At 48.1% G+C, this 22,160-nt stretch overlaps 9 protein-coding genes across 9 annotated transcripts; 3 read left to right on the top strand and 6 right to left on the bottom strand.

Annotated features, from left to right (window-relative positions):
* Positions 1-41: 41 nt before the first annotated feature.
* F9C07_2231185 (nucleophile aminohydrolase) lies at positions 42-1,759 on the bottom strand (the record flags this gene model as incomplete). Its single annotated transcript, XM_041285435.2, has 5 exons — positions 42-152; positions 205-314; positions 378-1,310; positions 1,378-1,577; positions 1,656-1,759. The coding sequence occupies 5 exons, from the start codon at positions 1,757-1,759 to the stop codon at positions 42-44; spliced, it is 1,458 nt and encodes a 485-aa protein (XP_041144904.2).
* Positions 1,760-2,901: 1,142 nt separating this feature from the next.
* Positions 2,902-4,450, top strand: F9C07_7163 (actin-related protein Arp2/3 complex, subunit Arp3; the record flags this gene model as incomplete). Its single annotated transcript, XM_041291137.1, has 4 exons — positions 2,902-2,936; positions 3,009-3,031; positions 3,118-3,461; positions 3,551-4,450. 4 exons carry the CDS (start codon positions 2,902-2,904, stop codon positions 4,448-4,450), a joined length of 1,302 nt encoding a protein of 433 aa, XP_041144903.1.
* Positions 4,451-4,874: 424 nt separating this feature from the next.
* Positions 4,875-6,823, bottom strand: F9C07_2231183 (uncharacterized protein; the record flags this gene model as incomplete). The annotated part of the gene is made up of 6 exons (XM_041285434.1): positions 4,875-5,386; positions 5,438-6,009; positions 6,068-6,217; positions 6,270-6,389; positions 6,451-6,649; positions 6,700-6,823. The coding sequence occupies 6 exons, from the start codon at positions 6,821-6,823 to the stop codon at positions 4,875-4,877; spliced, it is 1,677 nt and encodes a 558-aa protein (XP_041144902.1).
* Positions 6,824-7,182: 359 nt separating this feature from the next.
* On the bottom strand, positions 7,183-9,660 carry F9C07_1439799 (S-adenosyl-L-methionine-dependent methyltransferase). The gene has a single exon (XM_041285433.2). The coding sequence runs from the start codon at positions 9,507-9,509 to the stop codon at positions 7,776-7,778; it is 1,734 nt and encodes a 577-aa protein (XP_041144901.2). The 5' UTR covers positions 9,510-9,660; the 3' UTR covers positions 7,183-7,775.
* Positions 9,661-9,812: 152 nt separating this feature from the next.
* F9C07_7158 (mitochondrial 37S ribosomal protein uS5m) lies at positions 9,813-11,107 on the top strand (the record flags this gene model as incomplete). The annotated part of the gene is made up of 2 exons (XM_041291136.1): positions 9,813-10,836; positions 10,890-11,107. 2 exons carry the CDS (start codon positions 9,813-9,815, stop codon positions 11,105-11,107), a joined length of 1,242 nt encoding a protein of 413 aa, XP_041144900.1.
* A 291-nt stretch (positions 11,108-11,398) lies between these two features.
* F9C07_2282266 (DASH complex subunit Dad3-domain-containing protein) lies at positions 11,399-12,385 on the bottom strand. The gene is made up of 2 exons (XM_041291145.2): positions 11,996-12,385; positions 11,399-11,823 (listed from the first exon to the last, which is right to left on the bottom strand). The coding sequence occupies exons 1-2, from the start codon at positions 12,131-12,133 to the stop codon at positions 11,563-11,565; spliced, it is 399 nt and encodes a 132-aa protein (XP_041144899.1). The 5' UTR covers positions 12,134-12,385; the 3' UTR covers positions 11,399-11,562.
* A 382-nt stretch (positions 12,386-12,767) lies between these two features.
* On the bottom strand, positions 12,768-15,128 carry F9C07_2282265 (putative lysosomal protective protein precursor; the record flags this gene model as incomplete). The annotated part of the gene is made up of 6 exons (XM_071510550.1): positions 12,768-13,376; positions 13,448-13,808; positions 13,866-13,907; positions 13,962-14,364; positions 14,423-14,645; positions 14,675-15,128. 6 exons carry the CDS (start codon positions 15,126-15,128, stop codon positions 13,207-13,209), a joined length of 1,653 nt encoding a protein of 550 aa, XP_071365147.1. The 3' UTR covers positions 12,768-13,206.
* An 812-nt stretch (positions 15,129-15,940) lies between these two features.
* F9C07_7155 (putative histidine permease) lies at positions 15,941-17,581 on the bottom strand (the record flags this gene model as incomplete). The annotated part of the gene is made up of 1 exon (XM_041285432.1): positions 15,941-17,581. The coding sequence occupies one exon, from the start codon at positions 17,579-17,581 to the stop codon at positions 15,941-15,943; it is 1,641 nt and encodes a 546-aa protein (XP_041144897.1).
* Positions 17,582-17,943: 362 nt separating this feature from the next.
* On the top strand, positions 17,944-20,986 carry F9C07_1439365 (uncharacterized protein). Its single transcript, XM_041291135.2, has 3 exons — positions 17,944-19,056; positions 19,133-19,539; positions 19,622-20,986. The coding sequence occupies exons 1-3, from the start codon at positions 18,306-18,308 to the stop codon at positions 20,486-20,488; spliced, it is 2,025 nt and encodes a 674-aa protein (XP_041144896.1). The 5' UTR covers positions 17,944-18,305; the 3' UTR covers positions 20,489-20,986.
* Positions 20,987-22,160: the final 1,174 nt, after the last annotated feature.

Below are 22,160 nucleotides of genomic sequence, written 5' to 3'. Positions count from 1 at the left end.
CTCAGTCGAGGTAGTAATTTGCACCATGAAGTGCATCGAGCCTACCTCCGGGATCGGTAGGCGCGGCCACCTTGTGCGATACTTCCATTTCCATTGCTGCGTGACATTACAGACACCGGTTTCTTGTCCTCGCTGCTCATTGAAGCAAGTGCCTGGGTTTAGAGCGTTTAGTATAAAATCCGACGATTAACTGGGGCTACCTACGAAAGAGTCTGTGTTATGGCCAAAACACAGGTACACTCCGTCGACTGTTTTCTTGACCGCCATTATTCCAATGGCACCCCGACAGTGGCTGTCTTTGACTCCAGGATGGCCTAGGCAAGAGGGAGTTAGTCTTTTACATATATAGACGGTGGATGCAAGGGCCTATCCATTACCCATGAATTCGGACGCTATCATTCCCCTCAGCGCTTCATCCTCCGTGACTTCCTCAAATGAACCATCTTCGCACTTTCGTTGGTTGTAATAAACGCGTGAGGCACAGGTGCTAGCAGCCATACTTGTTGCAATGTGTTCGCCGGTTCCTGAAGTGACTGTAGCAACGCATGTTTGGTCCGGATCGTTGGGGTCTACTGGGATAACGGCAGTGCCGATACCCACGAGTGCCGCAGGGCCAATACGGCCACTATGTTTCATCCCAATGCCACCGGAGGATGATCCTGCCGCGATATTACCATGTGAATCGACTGCTATAGCACCAACAGTATCGCTGATTTGATCCATCTTTGCGTAGTGGATATCCGTGGCGACAGAAGGGGGCGTTGTCTCGACATCCATTTTGGGTCCAAGAGCGTGAGATGCCTCCAATGACGTACTGCCTGGGATAGAGCTGGATTTCTGAGTCTGAGACATGATACCATCCATATAGCCAGTGTCTCTGGCTCGTGGTGGTGGCATGAGAGTATCGTTAGAACCGACTGGTGAAGAGCTACCGGAATCTCTGAGGCGTGTATCACCTAGACTGGAGCTAAGCGACGAGGCAGGTCGTATGCTGCTTGGTGTAGAAAGTAAGTGTGTCGGATTGACACTCACTGGTCGACGGACGGACGCCTTATGACGCTCATATCTTGCTGGGTGCTGTTGCGCCTCCTTCAATTCGGCCGCTTCCAAGTCCTGTTGCCAGCGCAGCCAGCGCCCCCTTGCTTCTTCAGATATCAAACCGTCATGGGGCATCACGATTAGGCCTTGTTCCCACGCAAAATTTGTCGCGCCCTGTCCCACAAGGAAGTTAGGAGGCACTCTTTGCAAAGTCAACGGCCTTGTTGAGGCCTCAAGAACGACCCGAGCCAATGAGATTGGATTCTTGACTTCTACAAGTATATGTCAGTGTATTCGACACTAGCTATTGCGGAGCAAGTTCTCCTAGCAAGTACGTACGAGATACAGCGCCAGCCGCACCACTCCGGCCCAGGTGGTTTACGATAGTAGCGTCGCATTCAACAGTGCCATCTATGGTTAGATTGCTGCCGTAACCTGCATTTGTGATCTCGGAATCCTCCAGGAGCATAATGGCGATTTCGACGGCATCAACAGCTGATCCACCATTTTTGAGCATATGAATTGCCACCTTCGCCGCGCTACTGATGGTTAGACATGCCAGAGTATTGCACGATCAGAAAGGGAACTGATGGTGCCAGTGGGGGTCACCAACTCACTTCTCACATGTTTCTAGATGTAATTTTTCGTTATGCGGACTATGAAACCCAGCTCCTGCATGGACAAAAATTGCAGAGACATCGTCTCTCCGTGGACGGCTCATTGTGTCTTCAAGTTGGCTTGTCGACGAGGGTGTAAAGTCGGCGCGTAGATCTGAAGTCGGTTGTTGCGGAAATAGAAAAGGTGGAAGACTCCAAACAGTTTGGGAGCAACTTAAGACCAAAGCTCGTAGCGGAGACTGGTGCTTCAGCATCCAATTTACTAGAGTGTAGAGAATAAACACCGGGGAAACATCACTTCAGCTGGGGTGACTCTCCTTTGCACAGCGAAATCAGTGCGAGTAGGTATGTTTCCACGACGGTTAGTTGTTAGGGTACTGCATCTATCTCTGTGTTAAATGAAAATACAAATAAGGAGGACAGGGCTTTTGCAAGAATGATCAGCTGATCAATGGAGACAAGGTGTGTCGAGTTGAATGAGAGTGTTGTAAAATATTTAGGACAATGAATAGTGTTAAGACTAAAGGTATGGGTATAATCATGAACAAAAGAGGTGTAGTAAGAACTAGAAATACCTGGACGGCATTGAAAAGAAGGTGATTGAAGCAATGAATGTGTAGGACTGTAGGCACAGGAAGATAACACAAATATAGACGGAGGAGTGAATGCCACTGTTTTGAAACGTTCGCAGTTCCTTCCGAAAGATCAGTCACTCAAAGACTGAGAGGCAGTTGCCTCCTATGTGTGATTTGTAGATGCCATAACTTACAAAGAATTAAGCCTTACGTATACAAGAGAAAATCATAAGAATTTATTTCCAGAAGAAAGAGACAAAATATGTATAGAGAATATACTATAGTATACTAAACTAAACAGTTCCAAAGTAGATTGATATGCGGGCGGCACATGACTGGGACTTGGCGTCGATGTCACCAACCTCAGGTATCAAAAATTACCGTACGGAAAAGTTACCTACCTAAAACAATGGGCATACGTATGTGACTTAAGGTACGGACGGTACACTTACTACTCCGTACTTACTTGCCCGCCTCTCCGTCCTTCCCTCCCCTCCTCCGCTATTCGAACGACTCTCTCCCTATTCCAGTACCCACTTTACTTCCTCGTCCATTTTCTTCTCTGCTTCCTGGTTTCCCAATTATAACCAACACGACCAGTAGCAGGTTGTTCTAATCGCGATCCGGGAGAAAGGGGGAACTGTGGACGTGTGTGCTACAGCTCATCCGTCATGGCGTCCCAAACTCCAGCCGTTGTCATGGACAAGTATGTTGTTCTACACCGTCAGATCCCTCCCGCAGATGATGAAGATAACTAACTCTGGGTTCTATTTTGTAGCGGTACTGGATACTCTAAATTAGGTGGGTTTGAATCATCCCAGAACCTATCGCTCAAGAGCCGCCCAACCCGGAGCTTCAGGCTGAGCTCTAGGCTGACGAATAACCAGGTTTCGCCGGTAACGACTCGCCTTCATTTGTCTTCCCTACCGCAATTGCTACCAAATCTGGTGCTGGAAGCGCCAAGCCTCCTGTTGCGAACAAACCCGGTTTCTTGTCTGCAGGTGGTGGGGCAGGCTCACATTTGTCTTCGAAGCGTGGTACAGAAGACCTGGATTTCTTCATCGGCGATGAAGCTTTAGCCGCTGCCAATGGTCCCGGATATGGAATCAACTACCCCATCCGACATGGTCAGATTGAGAATTGGGATCACATGGAACGGTTCTGGTCGAACTCGATCTTCAAGTACCTGCGCGTCGAGCCGGAGGACCACTACTTCTTACTCACTGAACCTGTAAGCTTGTTCTTGGATTCAATTCCTTCTCCCTGGTTGCTGTTTGTTATGGAGAAAAGGGCATTTGCTGATATGTCCCGGTTGCACAGCCCCTGAACCCTCCCGAGAACCGTGAGAACACTGCGGAGATCATGTTCGAGTCGTTCAACTGCGCTGGTCTTTACATTGCGGTTCAAGCCGTGCTTGCGCTCGCTGCCTCGTGGACTTCTTCTAAAGTGACCGATCGATCCCTCACAGGAACCGTTATTGACTCGGGTGATGGTGTCACCCATGTTATTCCCGTCGCGGAAGGCTACGTCATCGGATCCTCTATTAAAAGCATACCCATTGCCGGTCGAGACATCACGTACTTCGTACAAAGTTTGCTTCGTGACCGAGGCGAGCCCGATAGCAGCTTGAAGACTGCCGAAAAGGTCAAGGAAGAATATTGTTACGTGTGTCCGGACATTGTCAAGGAATTTGCCCGCTATGATCGCGAGCCGGATCGACTTCTCAAGCATACTGTCACCTCGCCCAACGGCCGGTCCGTGAACATCGATGTCGGATATGAGCGGTTCCTTGCTCCCGAGATCTTCTTCAACCCTGAAATCTACTCTTCCGACTTTTTGACTCCCCTGCCGAACGTCGTCGACGGTGTCATCCAGTCCTCTCCTATCGATGTCCGGAGAGGCCTTTATAAGAACATTGTCTTGTCCGGAGGATCTACGCTGTACAAGGACTTTGGTCGGCGTTTGCAGCGTGATATCAGGCACCTGGTCGATGCTCGCATTCGCGCGTCCGAAGCTCGCAGTGGTGGCGCCAGGAGTGGTGGTTTGGATGTGGCTGTTGTGACGCACAAGAGGCAAAGACATGGCCCATGGTTCGGAGGTAGCTTGTTGGGTCAGACCCCGGAGTTCCGCAGCTACTGCCACACCAAGGCAGAGTACGATGAGATAGGCCCCAGCATTGTCCGGAGGTTCGCCCTTCTCGGAGGTCCGGGCAGCTCGTAAATAGAGGAGATTAGTTGCCAGTGTGTTCATTAGCTCTTTGTCAATAGTTTTCTGTTCTTTTACGACGTTCCACAGCCCATCTCAACCTAACGCTGCGCGTTTTCATGTAGTTGGATAGACCAGGGCCAAGTCCCGACCTGATACTCACGCCCAATGTATGTACATATACACCAGACCCTCATGAGCAAACTTCTTTCTAAATGCTCACGCATGAATAAAAGTGGAAACGCTCAATGTCTACCACTCCCACGATGACCTAGCTTAAACACCTCGTCATCACCAATGTCAAGAACAATGGGCTGGAAAGAGACCAATGTAAAGGGCATTTAAGCAATGGAAAAACTCACCGCAACGAACTTAATCCAACACCATCTGCCTATCAATAGCGATAAACCGCAGAATAATACAGACAATCCATTTACAGTCAAAGTCTAGCCTTATCCTCGCTCATGCCCACTGCTTCGAGCGTCTCTAACCTATCAACAAAGGCATCCCACGAAGCCAGCGATAAAATAGGCGCCGTACAGTAGAGTCCAGCACCAGTCGAATCTAGTAACGTATCTAATCGGGGCAATAAAGTATCCAACAAACGAGCCTCCTTCTGGAAGAGATATTCGCGAGTGAGATCGGTATGTTGGATATACCAGCTTGGATCTAGCAACACAGCATGAATCTCATACAAGGCTAGCAAATCCGAATCAACGCCTGCTTTTGCGGCAGCTTCGTAGGCTCTTCGATGTCCGATGGCTTCTACGAGAGCCGGACATCTTGGGAGTATTAGAGAGTTGAATTCGGCGTGCCGGTGACCTCCTTTCAAGCCTTTAAGTATTGAGCGGGATTCATCGAAGAGACCTTTCTCGTGCTGGGCGAGAAGGCATGTTGGATTCATGGGGGCCGGGGGTTGATACCGGTTAAGGAGGAGTTCGGTGCCGATTTCTAGTTATTCTTATGAGTTGCGTGAAGTGGAGAAAGGGTTGGAAAACATACTAATACTCATTGCTGATATATCTCCCTCCGCGATCGAGATCATGCAGGTTTCTAGTTGTGATCCGATTATTTGGTTATACTCCGACAAGCCCTGTGCACCGCAACGCTCGGATAGGGCATGGAACCTGGGCTGAGAAGCCTGGCACAGTACTGCCTTGAACGTGAAGCTGATAATTTGCTGGATCACTGGTATATCGTTCGATCTTTTGAATTGCTGGATGCTGTCTTGTGCGAACGGTTCGAAGACCGTGATTTGTGCCAATGCATGCAGTATAGGGAGTTGTTGGGTGCGGAGTGAGATGATAGGAACAGGTTTACTATTTTGTCTCGTTATCTGTCGGCGAAGTTTGTACTTACCAGCCACGAAGACTGCTCTCTTCATTAGTGGGACCAGGACCGTAGTGAATGCTAGAGAACCAACAGCACCACGCCTGGTCATTACCATGAAGCTCTCTTGCATATTGTCAGACTTCTTCAGAGGTACCAGAAGCGCTGATCTAGGCAGACGGACGTGTGTAAATATTGTGATGGCACGATCTAATGGCTTCGATCCTGCTCGTTTAGGGAGTAACCTGTATGATTTTAGCTCTCAGATAATGGGCAACATGAGCTCCCATAGGATTTGTATACTTGGCAGTAGCTCCTTCACACATATTCTTACCATCATTAAGCCAGACGATGGATGGTTTCACCCCCCAATCATCGCCAGAAACAAGAAGCCGAGCAAACGCAAGAGCAACACGAGGAAAGCCCTTCCTTGGCCAGCTTGGGGGTGTGAATCTGAGCTAGTCAGCTGCGAAAAGCTAGCACTATAGCGCATGGCTTTCTTTACTTTGCGGCATTTGAGTTGGGCGTATGAATATCGAAATCGCCATTTGGAAGCAACGTCGCGGTTGTTTCTAGGTTCCTAGAATCCAGCCCATGTCCAACCTCTGTGAGCATAAGCTGCATGCTATTCGGCAAAGTCAGCTTGGTCTATATAATGGCAGTCCACTCAAGCACCAGGAGCTTACGAGACCTCAAATCTGAGTATGCGATCCAAAAGTGGTTGATACTCAGGCTGATCTGACACGAACATAGCGAAAATCGCACCAGCAATATTATACTGGATTGAAATTAAGGTATGTGCTGCATGATCAAGAGAAAGGGCCATATCCTGGTGAATCTGCCAAAATTTGGGGGTCAGATCTAGAATATCTGATATCTCTAAGCCTATATCTCTATGAGTGAATTGCAGCCCAGCCTCATTTAATTAACCTCACTATATGCCTTAGCAACCGCGTAAGCGCGCTGATAGCTGAGGTCTATTCTTTCATCGTCTGTCAGATTCTCGGAACTAGATTTGAACAAATCTGCCTTGAGTAGCTTCGGAGTTGGTGAAGACATAATGACTGATTAGTCTGACCAATCATTTCCTTTAGAAGTGTTGTAAGTCGAGCAGTTTTAAATGACATTATGTGGACAAACAGCAGTTGAAGACATATAGTATAGTCATGAAATAATGTGTGGATTATAGGTTTGATGACGCGCAGTAACGAGTTGTGGCCTTGGAACCATTTTCGACAACTTGGCAGCGGAGGAGACTATCAAGCCCGAAAAAAGTATGATGTGTGGTCCACGTTCATAGTTAGAACTGAAATCCATTCAATCGTTAGAACCAGAAACTGACTATACATAGTCTATGACAAGTCTTCATTCGCTTTGCCTATATTTCTATCCATGCTATGTTGAACTTGTTAGCCCGTCGTACATCACCCGGTACTGTACATACCTTGTAAGCGAGACTGTTGAAATGGCCTGTTCAACTTGATATCTTTCTCACATACGTGTCTTAGATGAGATCTCGCATTGAAATAGGACAGAACAATGCCCCAGATGTTAAGAGAGTCTTGTTGAAGGATTAAATGCTAGTCAACGTGAGATGTATACTAGCTTGAATATCTATGTATGCACGTGATCCTCGAGCTGTACCTAACTAGGTGAGCCCGCGACCACTCATGGCTGCCTATACAACAGTTTACTAAGAGATATGAAGCGTTAGTAGCTACGATGTACTTATGACCTGTGGTAGATGCCAAGGTGTTATTCACTATATATTTACATACTCACACCATGTCTAACCCTGTCCAGTGGGGCAGAACCAGAGTACATCGTGTTTGGAAGAGAAAGACAAAAACATTATTTTTCTGCTTCATGAAAGGTTCATTCATGTACAATAGAGAATCGTCAATTAAAGTCTATGCTATATTCTTTTATGCCGTAGCCAACGCCAGTTGAAGTCCAACAATCCCACTCAAGGATGTTTAATATGTGTCTTGTGTGCTATTGCACTCATTCTTCAGAATGTAGTCTTGTTCAAAATTGCCACACCTTCAACGTGGCCGGTTTGGGGGAAGAAATCGAAGCCTCTGATGCTCTCAATCTCGAAACGGATATTCTTTTCCTTGTCACCCTGAACCATAACCGCCACGTCCCGCGCCTGAGTATGCACATTGCAACTCACATAGACGACGCGGCGAGGTCCAAAAGTCAGAAGCTGGCGGAGAAAGTCATCGCTGCAACCCTTGCGGGGCGGGTCAATGACGAGGAGTGTCTGGTCGGGAGGATAGGGTACGTCTTTGAAAAGCGTGGCGGCATCGGCCGCGGCAAAGCCAGTATTGGGAAGGGAGTTGGCGCGTGCATTCTCTCGTGCAGAGACAATGGAATCTCCGGACACATCCACACCAAGGCTTGACTTGAAGAGCGGCGAGAGGGTGATTGTGAAAAGACCGGACCCGGAATAGGCATCTAGAAGATACTTGATCGGTTTGGAGTCTTGTTGGGTGTGTTTTGGTAGTGCAAGCTGGCGGATGTATTCTGTGAAACCGGAGAGGATGGAATTGTTGTTTTGGAAAAAAGCGCCGGCTCTGTTGCTGAAGAAGTAATCATCGATATATTCGACCGATGTACCATTGGGATCCGTCACACACCGTTTCTCTTCGGTGTACTTCTCTCTTTCGATATGAATCACATCTCCCGAGTCCTCGCCCACTTCAATCTCACGGTCCTTGACCGCTGAACCAGGATCCACATCATCTTTAGGAATTCGCGCGGTAGATTCACGCAGCAAAATAGTTGCGCCTTTCTTGTATTTCCCAATGTTTTCTGCAACCCTCGTTCTCTCGCTTTTCAGGCCCTTTCGCACGATATCAGTACCCAGAGGACAATCTTCAATATCCAGATCTCGGCGTTGGTTCTTCATAGTAAATCCAATGGGTGGCACCTCTGTATGGGGTTGTTTAGGAGCTTTGCTCCTCCTATTCCCCCCGGGACCCGCAAAATGTGGCGTCAATTTTGTGCGATAACCGTACTGCAAAGGGGAGGGAAAAGTGTCGTCAATGGCCGGAATTAACTCCGGAATCAAGCCGGAGAAGTTGGCATAAGCCTTTTCCACAATGCGCTTCTTATGAGCCAACTGATCTTCATAGGACATCATCTGTAGCTGGCAACCGGAGCACTTGCCAAAGTATTGGCACCCTATTCCGGCATCATTTCGCTGAGGGCCTGGCTCAACCACTTTCAGAAAATCCGTCAAGCTGTACGACAAGCTAGGAAAATGCCGTATGACCTTCACTAATGCCTTATCGCCGGGCACGGTAAACGGAACGACGTAGACATGGTTCGCATCCTCGGACAGCGCAAGGCCATCGCCAGTTGAAGATATCTCGGCGACCTTAACTTCGATCTCGGTAAAAGTCTCCGGTAGAGAAGAAGCCGGTGGTGGTGTGGAAGCATCTTCTACACCAATCTCGCTCTCAGGCTTGTGTTTCCGTAGAAGGTTGTCGATATCGGCTTGAAGGACTTCATCAAATCCACTACTCTTTTCTCGGTCAACCTTGGTCTTCTTGCGCCGCTTCGCATTCACATCTGGGCTTTTGGGGGGGTTTTGCATGACGGTCGTGGAGAACGGCGCAATGGGGTATGGACGGTGGGACAAGAGAGACCTGGAATGGACGAGATGTCCAGTCCGCAAAGAAAGAATTGAAGAGTAGTGTTTTCGCGATAGGGAGAGACCCGCCCTAAAAGCGAACATATATAATAGAGCAAATCCGAAAAAATCTAAAGAGCAGAGGAATTGTTGCGAAAGAAGAACTGAAAGAGAAAATTGACTTAATTTCTGGAGGGACAAGATGAGTGACCAAAAAAAGGTGGGCGGCAATTGGTCGAACCGCTCCGCTGAGAATTTCGCCGGCTTTTAGTCCTTCAGTTCTTCAACCATCCAAACCTCCGCCCATCCTTCGCACCGCGGTCGATCTCACTTCCCCCCCATCCCTTTCTCTTCTTCGGAATAGCTCTCTAGTGGCCTCTGCTGGCCAGAGAGCTCCTATCCTTCAACATGAGCTTCGCACGGCCGGCAAGATGTGTGTTTTGCAGCTTTACTCGAGGTGTCTCCGCGGGCACGCGAGTGCCTAGTCGCCAATTCCATCCTTCCTCGACACAGTTCGCGAACCGTAAACCAAAATTTCCCAACTTCAAGGCCCGAGATGAGAAGACTTTGGAAGAAATCACGCGGGATATGAAGCCCAAGCACTTTAAGCCGTACACGGAAGAGGAAAAGGCAGCCCTGAAGGAAGAATACACTCCTGAACAGCTGGCCGCAATTGAAGCCGGTGAGGCAGCGATCGACCCCAAAGACATGGCAGAACAGTTCGCTATTCGCCGGGACCCGATGAAGCTTCATTACCTTGATGATTTCTCAACCATTGAGCCCGGCGTGGACAAGCATGTCCGGGCGCCCAAGTCCAATTCCGACTACAACGCGACCCTCAAAAGCGATGATGATTTCGTCGAAGACTTCGCCCGCTTCTTCCAAGAAATGCCGGAGGACGCCACCGCGGCTGACTGGGTGCGGTTCGCTGAGACCTTGCGAGTCACCCTGGGCAAGGAGGAAAATGAATTGAACCCTCACAGTGCCCTAGTGCCGGATTTGTTCAGCCCGGGCGAGTCCCTGACGGAGGAAGCCAAATCCGTCAAGCCTTTTGAGATGCAGTCGTCGGCAAGGTTTGGAGAGAGTGAGGAAATAACTGAGGCGCTGAAGAGGCTTCTCCAGTCGACAGGCTATACGCAGGCCTTTGTCAAGGGACTGGCGACGAAAACCCTTGTTTCGCACTCAGTCGTTAACCAGACTCGTCTCGGTAAGGTTCGTCGTATGTACTGCCTTTCCATCGCTGGCAATGGCAATGGTCTCCTGGGAATTGGAGAAGCCAAATCTGAGGAGTCTGCCGATGCCATCACACAATCCAAATACCGAGCCATCAGAAACATGCAACCCATCCCACGGTACGAGGGCCGCACCATCTTTGGTGATGTTGAGGGCAAGGTTGGAGCAGTTGAGCTGAAGTTGATGACTCGTCCACCAGGTATGCATATGCTTAATCATGAGCTACTGGTTCTAGCTACTAACAACACATAGGATTCGGACTTCGTTGCCAGCATTTGATCTTCGAGATGTGCCGTGCAGCCGGTATCCATGACCTCGCCGCTCGTGTCGGTCGCTCGAGAAACCCTATGAACACCGTTAAGGCAGCTTACGACGCTCTCATGAGTCAACGCAACCCAGAGGATATTGCCCGTGCCCGTGGCAAGAAGATGGTCGATGTCCGTAAGGTCTACTACTCGGGAAGATATTAATCCGCGTTTTCAGCACGATGTTACGGTCTTCCTAGTTGGTCATTTCTTTCCGGGTCTTATATGATTTCAAACAGTCTCGATAACCTTCTTTTCGTTATCTAGACGTCTCGACAGTCATCATCTCGCATAGAATAGACTGTACGAATATGGGCATCGTTTGCGGCATGCGATGCACGCTTCTTTGCGTTATGGCGATGTATATAATCTTTTTTTCCTCCTTTTGTCCTCTTTGTACCCTGACATGTATTTGTATCTGCAAGGCTAGTGTCATAGTATTTCATATCAGTCCAGTTCCTGGTTCCATAATCATTCAACCCTTAAAACCCAACACCACGCCTACCAAAACCCACAATAAAACAAAAGGGGTATACCCACAGCCCACACCTATATATGCAAGAGAAAAGAAAACAACAAAGACCCATACAATAATCACAGAATCAAACATGTGACCAACATCAAGCATACCGCCCCTCAAAGCTCATATCCTCATCCTGATAATCGTACCCCTGGTCATGATACTGCATTTGATCACTTTGCTGCTGCTCCATCTGTTGTTGCTCCTCATTCTCGTTGAAAATTTGCTGCTGGAGCACAATACTGTACACACTGGCCTTCAGAAGTGTGCAGACCGTCGCCGTCTTCCGTTCAAGAAGTCGGAGGCCATCCAGAGTAAGGGACGAGGGATCACCGGAGAGGTCGGCAAGCTTTTCAGATAGCTGTGGGTACATCACATCAGTATCAGTAGAAGTTCGATTGTACTATTCTCGGGATAATAGGTCTGGGATGGGAGGCACTGATATGGTGGTGATAGGATGCGCGGGGTATAGCGAAGATTCATCGATATAAATAGATGAAATCTAGAAATTCAGAGGCCAATGCACTACATACCTTATTTACATTGCCCAGTAATCTAGAATATTCATCCAGAACCTCTTGTTCTAAGTCAGAGACCATCGGATTTGAGGCGCGGAGAAGAGGGTTCTCGGATTCTTGCGCCGGGGAACCATCGGACATTGGAGTAGACATAGTGACTGGAAAATGGATTTTATAATGAGACCCTTTTGAACTAGAATAGAATGATATATAACGGAAATATTTCTTCCACAAGAGCCCTCAATTACGGTATGTAGATCGACTGGTGGGGTGTGGTGTACCGAAGCCTAATTTATTTGTTTGGGTTGCGGCGTGTTTTCTATCGTCAATCGATAATACTCCGTGTATATCTTGGGACCCATTGGGCTGGCCCGATCAAGCAGGCGGCGACTACTGGATCATGCGGCAGAATAAATTGTACACTTTCTCAACTCCCTGTTCGAAATGTGTATAGTTTAGGAGGACATCACAACACGGCCAATACCAAACCTGGACAGAGGGTAGTAAGTTCAAAACGCGTCGCTTAATTTACATAAATTTTTAAAAGTATCCTGGACTCAAATGGATCCCTATATGTGGAGATAGAAGTGGTCTACAATATTGGTAAAAAGCCTTATTGCGTTGATGAGGTCGAACTAGCGCCAGCTTTCATCAAGTACCGCCTTCTACACTAGGCTTAGGTTTACATCACATGACAGAGTTTTCTTCCTAATATAGTATAGTCTGATATTTGCTTAGAAGTACATACATACGATCGGACATAACAGTGTATCTGTATGTACATCCACTGCTATCTTCTATATATCCTCTTAACAGACCTTATAAATGTACCTTATGCATACTATAAGTGGTAGCTACTATATGGTTATGTATGAAGTTCAATATGGTCTTCGGGATATCACGAACCATCCCTCCTGTCGAATTTATATAGCATCATTGATTAAACACGAGCTCGGTAGAAAGCTTTTGTCTATGGTCTATGGCTTACATCTTTAGCCAAGGACGTCTTGATCTCGCCAGCAACCATCCCAAATTGATCTTTCAGGTTAACGACTCTAGACAATTCTCGTGTAAAGCGAACCTTCATCACATGAGCTCTGATCCTTAACCATATAGCTCGCCGTCCATCATTTCATTCCCAGCGAGAGAGGAACCATCAGCGGAAAACCTCGGGATTCTGCTCAACATGTATCCTCCAATTCATGACTAAAAGCCCTCTATATCCATCAACCCGAGGTTGATGAAGCAAGAGGAGGCAAAGTAGTAGTATGAGTGGTCTCAGCAGTGCCGTTCGTCGCATAATCACTATCAGGGGAGACCTCGACTTCCCCTGTAGCAATATCAAACCCATTAATAGTCCTATTAAAGATCTGCAACGCAGCAGCCGGTTGGAAGTCTAGCCCACCCCTAGATCAGCATTCCAAAACATTATGGAATAGAGAAACAAGGAAAAAAGGAAACTCATACAAGGAACTTCGTGTCCAGCCTCCCAAACACGGGTAAAGCTCAGCTTTCCATACTGTCGAGTTTCACCGTATGCGGTTCCATCCACCACGAGGTCAGTATACCCTGCATTGTTGAACGCTTCTTGTCCCGACCATTTGGCGACCTTGGAGATTGCCTCCCCGCCGAGCCAGTTGCAGATGTAGTCGGCGTCGCCGTAGACTAGGGAGATCTGGATGTCCAGTTCCAGGAGCTTTTCAAGGTCGGGGAGATATGGCGCTGCGAAGTCGCCGGACAGACTGAAGGCTGTGTAGATTAGGTTACTTGAGGTGTAGTTTAGATCTACTCCGAGGGCATTTTGAACGGGGGCGGTATTGAGGTAGTCCTATGTTGTATATCATTGTCAAGAAAGTTGGATATGGAGGGTATGTAAAACACTTACACGCCAGTAACTTGGGGGAACGTCTTGTCCGGTTGGTTTCCGCTGTTTGTTGCCTGATTAGCTATCAATGTGTGATGTAGATAGTGTCAGACGTACGATATCATAGGTTCCACGATCACCGAAGCGATAGTATAGGCCTTCTACTGTGGTCTGACAGATGTATTGAGCGGCCGCACACGCTGACCGACGGACAATGGAATTTTCCCGCTTCATCCAGTTACAGTAGTCAAGCTGGTCTTGACAACCGTCTGGCATATTGAGGCTGAAGGCACCGTGGTCATAGACTGTGTCGTTGATAAGCTGTACCCCGTATGTGTTCTTCTTTGTGAACTCAAGTAGGTACTTCGTCTGTGTCGGCTCATCAATGATGCCGTTTATGATCCCAAGAGACTTGAATTTGAGTTTGCGACCTTTCGAGCCATCTTCAGGGAGCTTCTCGTTTTGCTCATAGAAGTATGTGGAGAAACTGGGACCCCAGTGGCCACCAAATGATTCGGTCCTAGTTATTAAGTCAGCTGTATGGATTCAGGACAGCATTTATTCAGGCTTGAAAATACCAGAGATTGAAATCCGTCGACTCCACATCTGCATCTAGATTTGGAAGTGCACTATAAAAGCCTTGAAGAAGCTCCCACGCAGACTCAGCCGCCAAACGGCTCGTGTCCAGCGCAGTGACATTGATGACAGACCACCGCCCTTCTTCCGTCTTATTGGTAGTCGACTCGACCGTCAAATAAGTAGGATCCAAGGATCCAACCTCCTTCGTGCTATAAGAGAACCCTAAAACCTGATCAGCACAGTCAATCCACCAGATACTACGGTAAACCACATACCCGTCCCCACAGGCTGAGAAAGAAACAACAGATTAGAAACCTCCGTCCAAGAATGATCACGAAGAACCGTTGTCATATTCTCCGCAACAGTACAAGGGCCCAATTCTTCGAACAGCCCAATAAGCGAATCACTCCCCGGCCCTCCATTCAGCCAAAGCGTAACCGGATCATGCTTTGGGTCGCGCTTCGATTCAAAGAACCAGAAGAACACATGGATATCCAACGTTATATCAATGTAGCCGCTGTAGGATTTGACTCCTGGGGTAGTTTCACAGATGCCTTCTTCGCCGGGCTCCTTGTACCGAATCGTGCTGCCGTTCAGGCTGGTGATGGTTTTGACGCCGGTCGGCTCTTTGGGCGCATCTCGTGGATTGACTGCGAGGATTGTTGTTATTGCACTTGCTAATAGGAGATTGAGTTGTATTCGCATTTTAGGATATTGAGTAGATGGGTTCTATAATGTTTACTGTATTTCGTACTTGAGATAGAAAGGGTATGGTTTACTTTGCTGGTCGAGTTATCTTTCCAAGCTGCTTTTTTTTTATCTACATCTACCTTTGTACAATACTCTCCCTCGTTAACTGATCCGAAGGACGGGATCAGGTCCCGAAGATTTAATATATTAATTTGCTCGTTAGGGCTTATCTACCGAGCTGACATGGTACGGTTACATCAGTCGATATCACGCGGGTTAGGCTCGGGCTATGACTATCCCAAAGGATTATTGGGTGAACTGCTATGTTATCAGTAGGAGTGCTTCATTCCTGTGCGGAGTAATTAATCAATTTAGTATACAGCGCGACTCTAACGTGCAGATCTCCTCATTTCGGTAAAATATCCTGAGACATGGATAATCAAGTCCCACGAGTGTGGTTTGCCGGTTAAATAGATGGTACTAGGGTTAGGATATGGTTGGCCATTGTCTGTGTGATTAAAGTCTGAGGAAACATATTCGAATGCCGAACACGGACTGATGCCAGCATCGTAGATGTAAATGCATAAAGTTGTCTCAGTGTTGGCTGGGTAATCGAGCTGCCCTTTGGTAGTGTCGGAGAGGAATTTGGACGACCAAGTGACTGGCGATGCGCTTGTCTATTGTCTTTATACTAGAGGACTACGTTCTACTTCCAGACTAAACATTTGACTGAGAAATATGAGCATGCATAAATAGTCAGCTACGTAGATCGAATATAGCCTGGATAACCTATACAACTCCGCTGGACTAGACCACATCGCTCGGTTCTATACCTTCGACTCTCCCATGATAAATCCGGCAATCTTCTTTATCCCTGAACTCGATTTGGCCCGAGCTTCCAAATCTTCGCTCATGTAGTGCCTGCGGCCTGTGTTCAAGTCGATGTTGTTCGCATGGATCCATAGCGGACCTCGATAGTAAATCTTACTACCGACATATAGACCGACAATTGCAACGATCGATATATAGTTCGCAAAGAAGTTTTCAGCACTGCTCTTTTTATTCAGAGGCCACACGGCCAAGTAAAACTCAACAACAACCAACAGCATACACCAGGCCAACCCATAAACAGTTCCAAATAGTCCTGCCCACGATCTCCATGGGAGGTCGTCAAGTGAACGGCCCTGGGCCTTCCAGGCCATACGGAACCGCAAATGAGATAGAAAGATCGTGCCCCAGAGCCAGAGAATGCACAAGGCAGTCAGGTTCGAAAACCATCCAAATACCGTTGCACCTGAATTTGTGACGTTGAGATAGCATAGGCCGCCTCCCACGAGGAATGTGATAAAGATGGCCGCCCATGGGCGTCCCAGCCGGTCACACTTCTTAAAAATGGCTGGTGCCATGTCGATATTTGCCAGACCGACAACCGTACGAGTAGCAGCGTATGCTTGTGCATTCCCGGAAGAAACTACGCTGATGAAAATAATTGCGTTCATCGCGTGTGCTAGGCCGGGGATACCGGCATTGCGAAAAGCAATCACATAGGGGCTGGCGTTGATCCCCTTCCCACCGAAGAGGTCTGGGTCTTTGGGCGAGACGGTAATAGTTACCATCAGGCCACCAACAACATAGAAGAGCGTTAAACGAAGCCAAATTGAATTGACAGCTTTGGGAACTGATTTTAACGGATTACGGGCTTCAGCAGCAGCGATACCGCTGAATTCAGTGCCGCCCATGGCGAAAATACAGGTTCCCATAACAGAGAGGAACCCTTTGAAGCCATTGGTAAAGGGCATGGAGTTCCAGTACTCAAATCCAGTCTTATGATGATTAGGTGCGCCGCCAGCACTAATGATGATGCAGCTTATAATCACCACCACAACCCAGAATAACTTGATTGTCGACATGACGGCCTCCGCCTCTCCGAATATCTTGACGGCACATATAACGATGATTAGGATAACCACCAAAAATACGGAGAGCCATACCGCAGTCGGCACAGATTGCGTCCAGAAGCTTAGGACTGTAACCACGCCCTGAAGCTCGTTTGCGAGGGTAATCGATGCTGAAAACCAGTACGCCCATCCCACTGTAAAAGCAGGAGCTTTATCGATGAATTTGGTAGCCCATTGTGGGAATGCTGAGGCCAAGGGATAGAGAACTGCCAGCTCGCCGATTGCTTGGCTGAGTGCCCATGCGATGGAACCTGCGATACAATAGCCTAGGAATATAGCAGCGGGTCCACCGTTGATCAGCGAAGTACCGGACCCCAGCCACAGGGCCATTCCGATCGACGATCCGATCGAGAACATTAATAAGTGTCGGGACTCCAGTGAGCGTGATAGCTCCGAGTCCGCACCATGATCTTGTTCGTTGTACTCGGCAACATGACCAACCTCGTCCTTGTCGGCTGATACCGACTTCGGGGGTTGAATAATGCCATCTTCCTTAATTGCTTTGATCATGATGGCCTGTGTAGAGAGGAACTATATTCAGATATAGTTGCAAATGTCGAAGAATGCAAGGCTGGCAACGCCCTACCGATTCCATAAGAGGGGACAATATCGTCGCTGGATGGGCCTGATAGTGATTCTGAGTAGTAATGCCTCAAGAAATAGTATGCATAAGTGGAGCAGTGTTCCAGTGGATCTGGTCCCATCGGACACTATCTATATACTCAGTGTCTCCACATAGCCGCATCACAGCTGTATGTACGTATCGCCCGTTTTTGTCTACTTGAGCAATGACGTCCAACACCGGATAATTACCAGATCTATGTCCAATCGTCCTAAATCTGGGGCAAGGGGCTTCGGTATCACTTCCCGAGGTTAGAGTGCTTATCCGAGAACTTACTCCCAGTTATTATCAGCAAGGTCTCATTGTAAGGTTATATCAATGAGCCGGTAAATGGGCCAACCAATGAAAGAATACAGCATCCTTGCTTAGAGCGCCTGTTTTCTCCTCTTTGTCAATGAAGATCCTTTAGCTTATCCCACCATTCGGAGTGTGTTCCGCTCCATGAGACTCGAACACCAATATAATCTCTTTCGAGAGCAGTAGCATTTTTCCACGGGGGGTGGTTTCTAGCAGAGTCCATACTTTCCTAGAAATTCTCTTTATTCTCCAGTCGTATCCTGATGAATCTGAGGTCAGTTTATTTCATGTAGACCTGGGGTTCATTCGGCTATCATGGCATCTGCAAAGCTGGTGTCGTTTAAATATGGGGAAATCCCAGTCGGTGCAATCAAGCCACGCGGATGGGTGAAAGATCAACTTCGACTGGCAGCTGATGGGCTAGCTGGCCACATGTTCGAATTCTACCGCTATGTCAAGAACAGCTCCTGGCTCGGTGGCTCGGAAGAGTATAGTGAGCTGAACGAAGCAGCTCCCTACTGGTACAACGGAATTGTGCCGTTGGCATACACCCTAAACGATGAGCGACTCAAAGCCCAAGCGAGTCAGTTTCTTGACTACGTGATCACTCACCAGGCTGACGATGGCTGGTTGGGTCCTGAAACCACCAAAGAAACCCGAGGGCTGTGGGCGCGATGTCTTCTGCTTCTTGGTATGGCTGCTCACGCGCAGGCTGAGCCGGGACGCAGAGATGAAATTATCAATTCTATGCTGCGATTTACCCGTCTGGCGCATATAATGATCCAAAATGATTATCAGGGTCATCTGTCACATGAGGGAGATCGCTTTGATCCGCTCAAGTTTGGGCTGGCCCGGGCTCATGAACTTTCCACCACCCTCCAGTGGCTCTACGAGAATGTAGCCGAGGAGAACCGATCGGTTATCTGGAATACTATGGACTTGATGTGGACAGGGGCTGAGATCGGTGGTCGTGACTGGTCCAAGTTCTTTGTCCCAGGAGCGTTTCCTACCTCAGCGTCTATTAAACCTCAGCCTAATTTCCAACATGGAATCAACGTGGCTCAAGGTTAGCACAGATAATTACTTACACGCACTGTCCTCATGACATATTAAATCAGCCCTACTGACATATACTGGCCTAGGGTTGCGGTATATGGCGCAGAAATACCGGATGAACCACGATGAGAAGCTCGCCCGCCAAACCCGGGAGGCCGTAGACATGGCCTTTCGCTACCATGGCACCCCGTCTGGCTCTATAACGAGCGATGAATTTCTTGGAGGGTTGGGTCCACAACGAGGTACAGAGTTGTGCATGGCTGTGGAGTTAATGTTTTCCCTCTCCTGGCTGCATCGTCTCTTCGGTGACAACGACTACGCCGATCTCACAGAGCAGGCAGCTTTCAATGCCCTACCAGGGGGTATTTCGCCGGACTGGTGGACCCATCAATATGTAACCCAGTCCAATCAGCCATGGATCAAGCGACTGGACGGTCGACCCTTCTATGATGTGAGCCCGTATGGCAATATCTTCGGACTGGAACCAGACTACGTATGTAAAGCCCTGCACTTTTCCCGATGTGATCAAGTGTATATGCCCGAGATTTATTGGCTGACCTTTCGAGATAATGTAGCCGTGCTGCTTGGTAAATCATCACCAAGGCCTCCCAAAGCTGGTCTGCTCTGCCTTTGTTCGTAAAGGTGGCAATGGCCTGATCCATCGCTTCCTCATCCCTGCTGAGACCTCCATAGAGCTCGATGGGGGACATGCCTCCGTCACAGCCGATACTCACTATCCATTTGACCAGATAATCAGTTATAAGTTCACTACCACAAAGAGCTTCGATTTCTATACTCGACTTCCTAGCTGGGCGACGGCATCCTCGCGCGCCAACCTGCCAGGTGGACGTGTAATCCCCCTAGTGCGCGAACACGACGACGTCTTCCATTTCACAGTTCCAACCGGGTCGTCGCAAGTCACTGTCACGCTTGGTACTGAAGTCCGGGTCGTAAACCGGCCGTTATCCTCTGCCGTCTCCATCTACTGGGGTTCGTTGCTCTACGCCCTCGATATTGCCTACACCGAGACTAGCACAGCACCCACTCATTGGAAAAAGAACGTGGATCCTTTGCCAACGGATTCAACGTACCCCCAACTTCGCGATCGTATGCTCATTCCCAAGGAGGAAGCTGAGTGGCGAGTGGCTATTGATCCCTCTCAGATCGTCACACACTGGGCTAATCGCGACACGGACCCAGAAAGCCCACTTCCTAACCCGATATACGCGCGTGGCGCCCCGCCGATGGTTATCTCGGTTGCGGCGACCCGGATTGCATGGCCGGTGGTGAACGGGGCTGCGCATGGAGTCCCAACAGAGGTCACTACCGAGGGTGAGCCATTTGTAGCCAGATTTGTCCCTTTTGCCAGTGCTCCTCTTCATATGGCAGAGGTGCCCACAGTCTCTTTGCCCAAGCTGAATCTCCCTGGGCAGTCACATTGAGAAACAAGGTGACATTTGTTCGTATAGTTATATGTAGTGCATTCGAATGCGAATCTGTTCCAGTCCCTCCTTTACAGAGGAAAAGTAGCAAAGTATGCTCCATTAATAAGGAACTCCATCAGATAACAGCTTATGATTCAACAAAGGGGTCCAGATATCTTCTCTTCTCTGTAGTGCAGTACGCCACCACCTATGTATGCCCTATACAATTGGAATCGGTTTCTCCGGTATGATTGTACAAGTGCTTGAAAGGTATAAAAAACCGGGTGGCACGGTGATAGATGACTAGAGAAGTAGTTCAGTTGACCCTCCTCCCGAGTTACATTTGGGGCCTATCAGAAGTGACCATTCGGCCGACCTCCATACAGGATTTGCACAACCAGGGCATGCTATTTGATCTATGGCAGTTATCGCTCGGGCTATGATCCCGAAGGTTTTCACGGGAGACAAACCCGCTGGGACATTCCAAGGGATGTGACGGACGCTCAGATCGCAAACTAGGGTCAGAAAGAAACCTGATCTAGCCTATCGGCTTCGCATCCGCATAGTGAAGCACTGTCCTCCAAATAGAAAAATATCTGGGGTATGAAACTAATGCTGGAAATGTTCAAACGCTCGACGTCACATCGATCCCTATTATGGTTGGCCATGTGAGACGGTGAGATGGTGCCAGATAAGCTTGGGTCTTGCAGATGAAATTTCGTAGTAAAAGCAATGAAGGTTGAAGGCTCTTTTCATAGGGCCAAGTGGCTACTAAAGAATGTGAGAAGCCAGAGTATCTAGGAGACTAACCTTTATACATCCTTCGACCATTCCTCGGCGCGGTAAAATTACCCCTACTGCGGTACAATATATTTGGAAGACATGCGGTGGTGAAGTGGTTAAAGTGTGGCAAGGCACGTGAAGCCTCTCGAAATGTGCTCGCAATGGTGATCGTCGCCTCTAACCTCACACTCCATTGGTTAGTGTCAAGAATCACCCGAGTGGTGGTGCATCATGTTGCATCAGAACTGGGGGTCAAGGCTCAGGGTTCAAAGAATGAGGGTCATGGGTACTCCATGCAGAGGTTGTCAATGCCCCATTACTATCAGATCTCCAGGGGTCAAAATTCAGCCCCATTACTCCAGCATCAGCAAAAGTCGCACTGAGATTTGCAGTGTTGAAACAACTGTTCGTCCATATAAATGCAATGAAATGGATCTCATGGTTGTTGTAGCTCTAACATACGTCATGGCGCCGGGCCTGTCAACATATGAATACCAAGACATCCAAATGTTGTCTTCACAGGAAGAAAGAAAAGAAAAAACCAATGCAAGCAAAAACAAATACCAAATCAAGTCTTCGTATCCTTTTTACTTCGCCTGTTCACAGGCGAACAATCGCATGAGATGATCCGCAAAAAAGTCTGCTCTGCCATATAACCGAAATCGTAAACGCCGCCCTTTGCAGTGAGTGATAAATAGGAGCAAAAGCAGAACGTGTACATCGCTGCGCCCGGATAGTCAAAAAAGCAAGAAGCCGAAAGGTCATACCATAGAGGAAGTAGGCTTAATAGCCGTAGTACACAGACACAAGCCGATGAAGATCAAAGAACGGAAAAATCAAACGAGTTTTTCAAACAAGCAACAAAGTAAAAGATAAAAAACCCACAAAGATTTCTAAGCTCCCGTAC

Source organism: Aspergillus flavus, chromosome 3 (assembly GCF_009017415.1).
Source record: "Aspergillus flavus chromosome 3, complete sequence".
In the NCBI taxonomy this organism is placed as follows: domain Eukaryota; kingdom Fungi; phylum Ascomycota; class Eurotiomycetes; order Eurotiales; family Aspergillaceae; genus Aspergillus; species Aspergillus flavus.
The sequence above is the reverse complement of the archived record's forward strand: the minus strand, read 5'-3'. Positions and strand labels throughout refer to the sequence as shown.

What these genes read in the sequence shown, in the direction of transcription:
- F9C07_1439365 (XM_041291135.2), top strand. Translation starts at nt 18,306, where the DNA reads ATGGCATCTGCAAAGCTGGTGTCGTTTAAATATGGGGAAATCCCAGTC. An exon ending in TGGAATCAACGTGGCTCAAG is followed by an intron (nt 19,057 to 19,132) that starts GTTAGCACAGAT and finishes ATACTGGCCTAG; the next exon opens with GGTTGCGGTATATGGCGCAG. An exon ending in TCGGACTGGAACCAGACTAC is followed by an intron (nt 19,540 to 19,621) that starts GTATGTAAAGCC and finishes GAGATAATGTAG; the next exon opens with CCGTGCTGCTTGGTAAATCA.
- F9C07_1439799 (XM_041285433.2), bottom strand. Translation starts at nt 9,509, where the DNA reads ATGTTCGCTTTTAGGGCGGGTCTCTCCCTATCGCGAAAACACTACTCT.
- F9C07_2282266 (XM_041291145.2), bottom strand. Translation starts at nt 12,133, where the DNA reads ATGTCTACTCCAATGTCCGATGGTTCCCCGGCGCAAGAATCCGAGAAC. An exon ending in TACTGGGCAATGTAAATAAG is followed by an intron (nt 11,824 to 11,995) that starts GTATGTAGTGCA and finishes ATGTACCCACAG; the next exon opens with CTATCTGAAAAGCTTGCCGA.